At 43.1% G+C, this 10230-nt stretch overlaps 1 protein-coding gene across 1 annotated transcript in view; it reads right to left on the minus strand.

Annotated features, from left to right (window-relative positions):
- Window positions 1-768: 768 nt before the first annotated feature.
- Window positions 769-10230, minus strand: part of T265_12645 (hypothetical protein) — a gene marked incomplete at both ends in the record, with an annotated part of 18728 nt that continues 9266 nt past the window's right edge. Inside the window, 2 exons of the mRNA XM_009164727.1 lie at window positions 769-2050; window positions 6538-6790. Of these exons, the coding sequence (XP_009162991.1) occupies window positions 6600-6790 (191 nt within the window). The remainder of the gene's footprint in view (window positions 2051-6537; window positions 6791-10230) is intronic.

The raw sequence follows: 10230 nt of genomic DNA on the forward strand, positions 1-10230 counted from the left end.
TTCCAGTACATAGTTCTGGTTCCTGCAAGCCGATTCTTCTCAGTTGTAGCCTGAGGGAAAACTATTTTACAGCTAGTATTATACATCTTTGTTTTCGGCTTTCCTCAGGTGACTATGAGCTAGTCTGCGATTCCTTCTGTTGGTATCTCGTTATTTTCCAAGCACTCGACACCATATGATCTGTTTGGTGGCCGTTCTGATAGCGATTGATTCAGGTTTTGATTGATGTTTCTTTGCAGCCATTTGGTCCACGCACGATACAAAGTTTACTCACGTTAGACCGCAAATGAAACGCAGCCTCCGACGTGTCTGCCTAAACCAGTTGCGTGATTTATATTCGCCGCCATCTAAAGGAGTATTTGGCAGCGCTGTTCAAGAAATAAGAATTGAGTTAAATACACTCATTGCAAACTAATTTGGTTTTTCTAGAGACTCACCTGGAACCCGGCTGAATCTCCTGTTTGTGAATTTGGTTGGCTAAATCGAGGAATCACGACAAGGTTGACGTCTCATCTTAGCCAGTACGCTTAATTCTAAGATGGTTATCAATACAGCTAGGCTGTTATTGTTAGACGAAGCCTCATGTGAGCGATAATTTGAGTCAGACTAGTATTATTCCGTATGCCAGCTGGGGTCACTCACTCCGGGCTCATTATCCGCCAATCAAGCCGTATCCGAAACTATAAAATTTCAAACATGCCCCTTCCCGTCTCCACAACTTGACACCTTTCCCTCTGCACCCACCCGTTGTAATATCATATAAAAGTCATTTCATTCAGAATCGGCAGTAATTATTTGGTCACAATAGACGAATAATTACATCCAGGACAAGGTTTATCGATATTGGCGTGCCCTATAGTAAATTTGCTTGCTAAAGTTCCGCCAGAACAATCAGAAAATTTCATCAAAAAGCGGGCTGTATCAGTAAGTGGTTACGGAAGTGGGATGCTTGATTCTCTCTGTATGTGTGTGCGACTACGAAGCCCAATCTGGTTGCTCATTTGTGTATGAAACGGGAGGCGCGTTTACGTCCAAAGAGACGTGAAAAATAAGTTCATGCAGTCGCAAAAATACTTCACCAAATCAAACTAATAAAGTGAACAAATAGTGCACAAAACAGAAGATTACATTACCTTGAAGAAGGGATATTACAAAGCCTCGAGTGAATCAATGTCGGGTGTTCGTATTTTCAATAAGCAGTAGCATTATAAGCCAATCAAAAAAGAGTGAAATTTACATGGGTGTGCTCGTTGTTCGGCTGTTAGACTGGGAATTTGATGTTGTGTAGAAAACAATCAACCAGATGTGGTCAGGTGAGCTTTTTTACGGTGAATTGGAGCGGAGGGACGGAAGATAAAACACAAGGATAGAAAAAGGCCAGATATTTTGTCCACTAGATTGTGGATAAATTAGCCCAGTTGTTTATCTTGTGAAATCGGACACGATGGTAGGTGTTTGCTTGGATTTCGGGTCTTGAAGTGTTGTCAGACTATTAAGTACACGGAAAGCGGGAGTGAGACGCAATTTTGTCTACATCAAGTAATTTCCCAGTACGAAATTTCGGTTGAGGGTACCTGCATCGTAGGAGGCGAAATTAACGCGCAGGTGTTCCGGGAGCTTACTTACAACCCATTCCGATGCGCTCAGTGGTTGCGACTTTCTCTGGGTTGAAGGAAAATAGGGACATACAGGGATCAGTACTGCAAGCTGTCTAATGCGTTTCATTATCGTGGGCTGCTTGAGAAACTACAGACTGCTTGCTTGTTGCCTCTGAAGTCTAGCGAGGAGTGTGGACGGAAATCGAAAAGACTGTTCCTCTGCGATAGAAAATGTTTGAAAAGATCTATATTTACAGCCCGGTTTGAATCAAGTTCGATGGCAGTCTGAAGCTTGTAGAAGGCATGGGTGGTCGTTTTTTGAGGGGTGCGGGAACATTTAGGGAAGTGAGAAGGATGTTAAACTGCATGCCGGTTGTCCGTTTGCGAGGCTATTGGGTTGCTGAGGTCTCCCGCGTAGGACTGGTGTAAGGACACTCACTGAAACTGTGAGACTGGAAGTGAGGAGTAAAAAAGATAAATGAACAACAACAATGAACGCCACTTTGAAAAGTGATATTTGCCACATAAAAATCCCGTTTTTTAATGAAATTTCGATCTGTACATCGATTTCCGGTCGCTAGTGATAATGAATAGTAAATATGGGGTCAGCTGGCCACCTGTTTTGGCACTTGTTTAGACACAGCTCAGGAGTAACAAAATAGGCATAAAGCTTCAGCCAAAAAGTGCATCCAAATGCAATAAACATTTGACCTAATTTTGCTGGGAAGGCGAGGGAAGCACAGAGCGCAGCCCTGCGCACGAGACTGTCGAGAGGAACCAATACTCACGTACTACTCTTATTCCCGGGACCACCTTATTTCTTTATTTTCCTCACACTTTTTTACTCGGTTGAACAACCGACTTGTCATTTAGACCAGTTTTCAGGACAGGACATTATCAAGTCGCATTTTCCAGATTCTGGTTCCTGCTGTCCCCATCAGGAGTAGTCAGGTTTAACGGACACTCCCCACTGTTCGTTGCCCCTGTTTTCACAGAAAAGCGAGTATAACTGTTCCTGTCCGTACTTTTCTTGTATTATGCTTGTGTATCTTGAAGAATATGCATTAAAATATGCTCTGTTGTACCCCCAATCCGTTGGAACGTCGATCGTTTGTTTATTCTGCTGATTGCTGTGAACGTACCATGAAGCACAACAAAGTTTGCACCAGATACCTCACGTTTCAGAGACCTGTCCTGTTGCCCTTCTTACTTTTATACCTAGTGATGCCATTAGTGAGAATTTAAAGCTTGTTGTACAAAAGCAGTTCTAGTGCATCAACTAGGCTTCGCCGTACTCTTCCTTGTGATCTGACTAAGAAGTGCCGAAAGCTTGGAGACCAAATAAGAACTAGTGAGTCATCATCATCATCAAAGACAGGAAAATCAGTGTTGTCACTGATGCTTCACTGCCGCATAACCATAAGGTTCGTCTAACTGTATCTAAAGTCCTAGACTGAAAAGAAGAGAGAAAGAGTCAGTGAAGGCGTGGACCTAATGCTGGGTTATGACACGGATAACGAGATACCTGCACCTTCAAGCGCTCACTCAGACGATTTCGAAAGAAACTGACAGCACCAACGCCACTGACATCGATTAGCCGCCACTTCTTGCAACGTCTCCAGCCACGCACAGGCGGGGTCGAGGGGACCCCATCTGGAAGACACCAAGAACACTCATACTCTTCGTACTATCTTTCAGACCCTTCTGCCAATTCATACGTTTTCCACCTCACGGTTTACGCCATTCTGAAGGAGGCACGGAGACCAACACTTGCCCAGGCAGATAGTGTTTCAGCATGTGTAGCACATGGCCGAGCCATCAAAGTTGATGGTGATGGATGTTGTCCCCGAACGAAATATCTGCCGAGTTTGAGACCATAGTCGGACGAACCGTCTACTCTGTTGTCATCAGAGATCTAGCTAAGAGGCAGAAGCAGTCTGTTTGTGAGCTTCCAGTCAGAACTTTTTCATTCTGATCAGCTGTTGTAACTATTTATTTTTTAGCTATATTAATCTACTTTTAATCGCACCTACAGCGCAAAAAATCCTTTTCCGTATAATGTGTGAGGCGGACGGCCATTTGTTCAAGTAGGCTACTTGAATAGGTAAATGAATGGACAGCTGGATGAATGAGGGCTGGAACCAAATCAGAAATGTTGCAAATTCGGTGAGAATCATAGAGTTGGGTTAGATGACCCAGGCAGATGAGAATCTAATAAGTATCGGTTACACGTAAATTGTGCGGGTCTATTTAGATTAGACTTTATCAGCTGCACACCTACACGTATTCGCACCTGGACGGGCAGTGAAAATACGAGTTTTGGATCAGGTACGTACGGGTGTGGGCAGGTGTAGATTAGGTCAGGATGTCAAGATAAAAGTGTTAGACTCGATGTGGAACCAGAAGCGAAAAAAACGGGCTGTAGCGCCTCAAAGATACCTGCACAATATCCACTAGTAAAAAATCTTTTAGTCGTTACAACAGACACTTCCTACTCATTAGCGAATTTTGTTCGTTGGTGCTGAATGGAGGATAATTAGGCTTCGTTGGGTGCAACCACTGTCTCAGCAATGTGACCTTGTCCAAGAAAATACCGTTTTTAATTGAATTAGCTGTCAGTTATGTATGGCTATGAGTTCACGTTTACGACGAATCAACAGTAGTCTTTGTGGGATGTGGAGTAGTGAAGCTGTTATCTTTTAAAGGAATCTTACGCACGTGTTTCTCACTCGCACACCATAGATCTATCTAGACGCCTAAATGATCGTATGAACTGCACGGTAGCCAAATAGTCTAACAGGACAAACTATACTGGTACGATTGAAAAGTGGATACGTCCAGCTATTGCGGTGTAAGCTAGGCGTTGTTTTAGGTAGTGGTAACAGCCTTTCCAGAATCTAGACAAAACTTTAGTGAGAGTTGGCACTCATTGTTGTCAATAAGCCTGAAGTGACCTAAGTGGTCTCCAGTGTTCGCAGTTTGAAAACCCGTTGCAAAACAATGGGTTTACTCCGAAAGGATATAGGTCAATACATTATTTTGAACATGTTAGGCATTTTGAATGCACAGTGAATGCAGTTTTATATAGATAATCCACAGCCCCATAATAAGAATATCTTAATTCTCCCATCAAAGTTGGTTGATCAGTGGAACTCGATCCGGTAAAGGAAAAATGATGCAAAGGTTATCTTATAGTCGTTCAGCTGTAGCACCCTTTCGGTGCTTAACTGCCATGCCACCCGAAGGTTGCACGGGGGCTGGGATACTGCCAGGTTGCCCAAGCCTAGACAGAGGAAGTCAAGAGGCAGAGGTCGGGTTCGAACCACGGACGTTCCGGTCAGTAAATTCGCGCTCTAATCACTTGAGTCACCTCGCCCCAAAGGAGGAACGGCCGCGACACCCGGTATTCTCAGCCGGTCACCCATGCAATTACTAACCAGGCCCAAGGTTGCTTAACTTCGGTGACCAGACGAGAACCGGTGTTTCCAACATTGTATGGTCGCGACCCATGTTATAGAAAGCCGATGATGATGACCGGTGAAGATTTCTTGCGTGGTACACGACTGCACGGGGCTCAACAAAAACCGACATGAAAAAAGTTCGAACTACCAATAGTTATAACGACAAATCTAGTGCCATTTTCACTTTAGAATAGTGCACGCTGAGGCAGTTTTTTGCGTATGGTTTCTGAGCTACCCGAAAACGCTAACAGAAATGAGTAGGAATGTTAACGAAAGATGTCGTTGCAACTACGAAAGACCTGTTCATTTGGGCTTCAGTTAATCATTCTGGCAACCATAATCCGTGGCACATTCGCAGTATGGTATAGTAGCAAGACCTCGCCACCACTACGTAGTTTCTTAATTCCCCCTTACCTTAGTTAATTCTACAACTGTAAATCATTTTAACTTCGCTTCACTAAAGCTGTCCAAATATGCCATTAGCAAATCAATTGTACCAAAAAATCACAGCAAGAAATCCTACTCTGTATTTCCAGACAAAATTAGGAAGCAGCGAATAATTCTTGTATTTCAGGCAAGATGTTTATCCGTTTTCGGTAGAGTTTTCATCCTGTGGGTGGAGCCAATCTACCTTGAGAAGCCGAGAAGCACTGTACACTTGTTTCCTCCTTGTTGTGGATCATCAGCAGTGCACGCCTCACGAACGTCAGGCTGTTTCGAACCCGTGACCGTCCGACCAGTGTTTGAACACTCAACTGTGTGGCCAAGAGTGGCTGATCAGCAGCTTGATTAACTCTCGCTGAGATAGGACACAGCGCCACTCATGGTTCAGCAACGGAGAACTAAATCACGTGATCACGTATTTACTGGCTCCTTGAGTGACGACTTCTAAGAAGGCGGCTTCACAAGAGAGTGAAATTATCCTTCCTCTGAGTTGTTGTTTCATATTATTGTGAGGAGATTCGGCCATATTCTGTAGAGTTTATTCATCTACATTCGTTTGGAAGGTTCCCAGTTCGCCCGAGTACTTGACTGGGTGCAAATAACTAGGTCATTGGACTAAAAGATGCACCAAATTCCACACCACCTGTGTTACTGCTTCAAATAAAGATTTCGTTCGATTGCTTACCCCCAGCTCCCATAGACACGAGCATTTGGCTGGTTGCCGTGGCAGCCCAGGGTGTGTCTGGGCCCAAATGTACACACAGTCCGGTGCTTTCATGATGCAAAACAGATGTGGTAACAAACGTACAGAGATGGGACAGAAAGGGTACCGAGTCATTGGACCAGTCGGGAAACAGTGGGTTGTATTGTAGGCAAACATAAAATCAATACCGTCGTTTTTTACAACTGCCATGCAGACCATTTGATTTTCCGATGCTACTCCAAGAACTGGGTGTAAAACAGGCGAAATATATGTCAAAAGTACTATTATAGTTTCCTAAATTTAGTCCACAAAAGTTTTTTGTACAACTTACTTTTGCGGCACCGACGACAAGTCTGGATACGGTTGATAGTAAAATGAAGCAGCAAACGTTTGTCACCGCCCGCTTTGGGCTGCTCTGTTCAACTTTAGAGCCAATTTCGCCGAGTGTCTACTGTGTGACGCTGACTGTTCGTGAGGTTCAGATGCGTCTGCCTTCTTACTTTTTGACCGGGATTTTCGCGCGAACAGAAGGCTCACCCGAGAAGGCTTTTCCGAAGTGTCTTTGAACCTGTTCTCCTTGTCGTCTACGGATAAATAAGGAGTATATTTTACGGTTGGAAAATGACGCATCAGGAAATAACCTCCAACTGTTAGAGACTCTAGCATCTTTGGTAGTATACCTCCAAACACTATCCGAAATGACAATAAATCAGGGAAAACTCGATTTCCACAGCAACGTATTTAGATAAATGCTGTTTTGGATTGAAAGCAGCGTATGAATTAGGCACACATTATCCATCAGAGGCTTTGAAAACATGAAGTGGCTATCAGATTCCTGTTAGAGGAGAATGTATGACCCACCATGCAGCAAACATCCGCGCCCGATTCCTGGTCAAACACATACTAAGGATGACAAAGAATGAACAACATACGGTGCAGAACAATCAATCAAGTAAAATCAGCAAGGAGGAAAATTAAACCGTCCATAGGCTATGACGGAAATGTTTTAGATGGTTTGAATCTCGATAATTCAGATGATCAATATTCGATTTGTTTTCCCAAAAAAACGCATGCATGCAGCAACTCCGTTGTAGTAGCTCACCACAAAGCTAAACAATTACTTTTAATTTAATACAGAGCTGCAGAAAAATGGCATGGAATCACTTCACATGTACTGTTGATGACAAGAGACCATAAAAAGGTGCTCCATCTTTGAGGTCATAGATTATTGCGAGTGGCGGTCTGTTCCGGAAACTAAGTTTCTAATTGTAAGCTAGCTGTATCATTCCGGAAAATCCAGGGGAGACAACAAACAAACAAGTAATGAATAGCTAGTCCATCCACGTCGAGATCGATCAACTCTGCACGAACCATGAATCTTGATGTGTACTTTCACTAGAGGCTTTCCAGATAGTAGTCAAACGGTTGAACGTTTGCTTCGGATTGCATTCCAGCGCCTTGCGAACAAACCGAATTGCGTGAAGTAGAAATTTTGTTTTTTCAAGTCTTAGTTTTGGAGAAGACGAATGTTCAGAGCGAATTCATGCAGCCAAAGGCATCTGAGTGACAGTTGGCTGTGCAAAGGCTGTGCAAAGGTTTTTTCTCCACAACTAGGAGAACTTAATGATCAACTAATCAAAATGGCCTGATCGAAGATGCTTCAAGGAGATCATTGTAACGAATCTCCATCGTTGGTACAATCTCACGAACGAGTCAGGATATCTGGGCTGATATCTTACTTGTACTGCCGGCTCAGGATTCCTAGTGAAAAGTAATCGACTACTCAAAGCTACTCCATCTTTCGGGAACTGATTTCGGGTTGACACATTCAAGCTAATTAGGACGTGAGTGACTAAGGAGTGCTAACGCACAGAGCAAATAATGAACACACCGGGAAAACCGGACCAAAGCCTGGTAAAACGATCTACAAATATGGCCGAGTAGCAGTTATTTCAGCAAAACCATGTTAGGGCGACCAAGACTGATTAGAAGTATTCCCTCTGTAATGCGTACAGCAGTACTTAGTTGTCTACCGTACTATGTGGCATTCTCCTCAAATCCACAATATTACATCTTTTACGTATGTTTAGGTGGCTGGAGAAGAGCGCCCCACTCTCATTCCAATGAAACACATACGGAATATGCATCTCTCTGGGGTGCGGATGAGGAGCTCAAACCATAACCTAAGCAGCTATACTGAAGAAGCATCAGAAACTTTCATAATGGCTTATTCATCCAGCGATCAGTGAGTCCTGGTTAGAAAAGCCTAACTGATCTCATTAGCAGTTAGTAGTGAATGAGTAACATCCGAACTGCTCCCACGGAGTTAAGAAAGAGGCGAGCACTTAAATGCACCGAGGTTCTTTGTGCTCTTCCTTTCATTACTCCATAAAAAGCGTCGGGTTTGTGTTGATGTATTTACGGATTGCGATGGCGGACGGAGTGTTGATTTGCGATACTTGAACTACCAACCCCGATCTAACACAAACTACAAAAAGAACGTCATTGGATGGCGAGGTGTGGAAAAACATCATGCGGAGTTTTCCTGGACTTTGTCCTAATTTCATTACGGAGGTTGCCTTCCTGTCACTGCACTATTTGCGTCGTTGACAGTCAGAAAACTGTTACATCACAAAACCACACTCTGGGTCGCACGTACGTAAAAGTATTGAGTTTCAATCTTGGGGCTGCCAGATAGGGTACGAAATGTGTTCAGTTGTAGACAGAGCGGTATTGCCCAACCAACTTTTCAGGGTTGGTTTTTTTGACAGGGTCTTAATGGAACAGTATGGGCGCCGACAGCTTGTCATATATTCTTTAGAATACGGCGCGGTGTATCTAAATTGACAGAATTGATCGATTTTAAGGTACCATGGACGGGATAGGATGACCATTGGTACTTGGTGGTTTATGCAGTTTTATGACTTGCCACACCGTTTACTTTCTGGTGCGTGCGCGTGCAGATAACAGGTGTTGACGTAGAAACAGGTCATTTGTGGTATGAATTCTGTCAAGACTCGTATGCCTGCTTCATTTTAGCTGGTACGTACTAATTGCCGATTTATACCGGGAGTGATACAATTTGCCAAAATAACTGGGTCTCTGATTGTATTGGTTGATTAGTTTTATCACCATGTATTAGAGGTATAAAAAGAAGTGAACTTCAGGAGGGAAATATAGCAAGCCTGGTTAACCCACCGATTAGATATATCCGATTAATTGTTAAAATCAATAAGTAAGGGTTACCACTGCCGTAAGTATGATTGAACATATAAATGAATCACATATGGAACCAAAACCACTGACACATATACACAAAGCTCCCGATTCGTCGGGACTGTACAGTACTCACCACCGCTTCGATACTTTTGGAAAAGTGCTCGAAGTTTTGCTGGAACGATTCGCAAAATAGTGGTCAATTCCCCAAGATCTTAAATAAGGTCTGGCGTGGGGAAAAATTAGAGCGTTACGCATTATGTCGTTCATGCGGAACAAGTAACCCGAGGAAACAAAAAGAGAACACATACAACAACGCACAATGCTGCTTGCAAGACCAGCAACAGCGTCGCTGTAAAGCACCAGCCATAATTGGCGGAAAAACCAACGAACAAAGGCTAGAATAATTACTTAGCTGAACTTGTTAGAGCCATATGGAACAGACAACACCCGTGCTTGAAAGTAGATTTACACTTTCTGCCTGTTAAGTAGTGTCTAAGAGAGAGATATCATCTTTGGTATAACATCAAGAAGGTAATAGGGCTGTTCCTCAGGGTCCCCTATAACACGTTCCTGTTTCAGCCAAGCAACTTCGCATTAGCCTGTGCGTATAGAGTACACTTGCCCCATACCAGATCTCCAAGGTAGACCAATCCGTCAGACACGTAGAATAGTGAAAATCTTCCCCCAAAAAATTCCAACCGCCAGTTTGCTCAAATGAAATTATACTGTATATATTATATTATATTATATTATATTATATTATATTATATTATATTATATTATATTATATATTGTATATATATTA

Source organism: Opisthorchis viverrini (assembly GCF_000715545.1).
Source record: "Opisthorchis viverrini unplaced genomic scaffold opera_v5_8, whole genome shotgun sequence".
NCBI lineage: Eukaryota > Metazoa > Platyhelminthes > Trematoda > Opisthorchiida > Opisthorchiidae > Opisthorchis > Opisthorchis viverrini.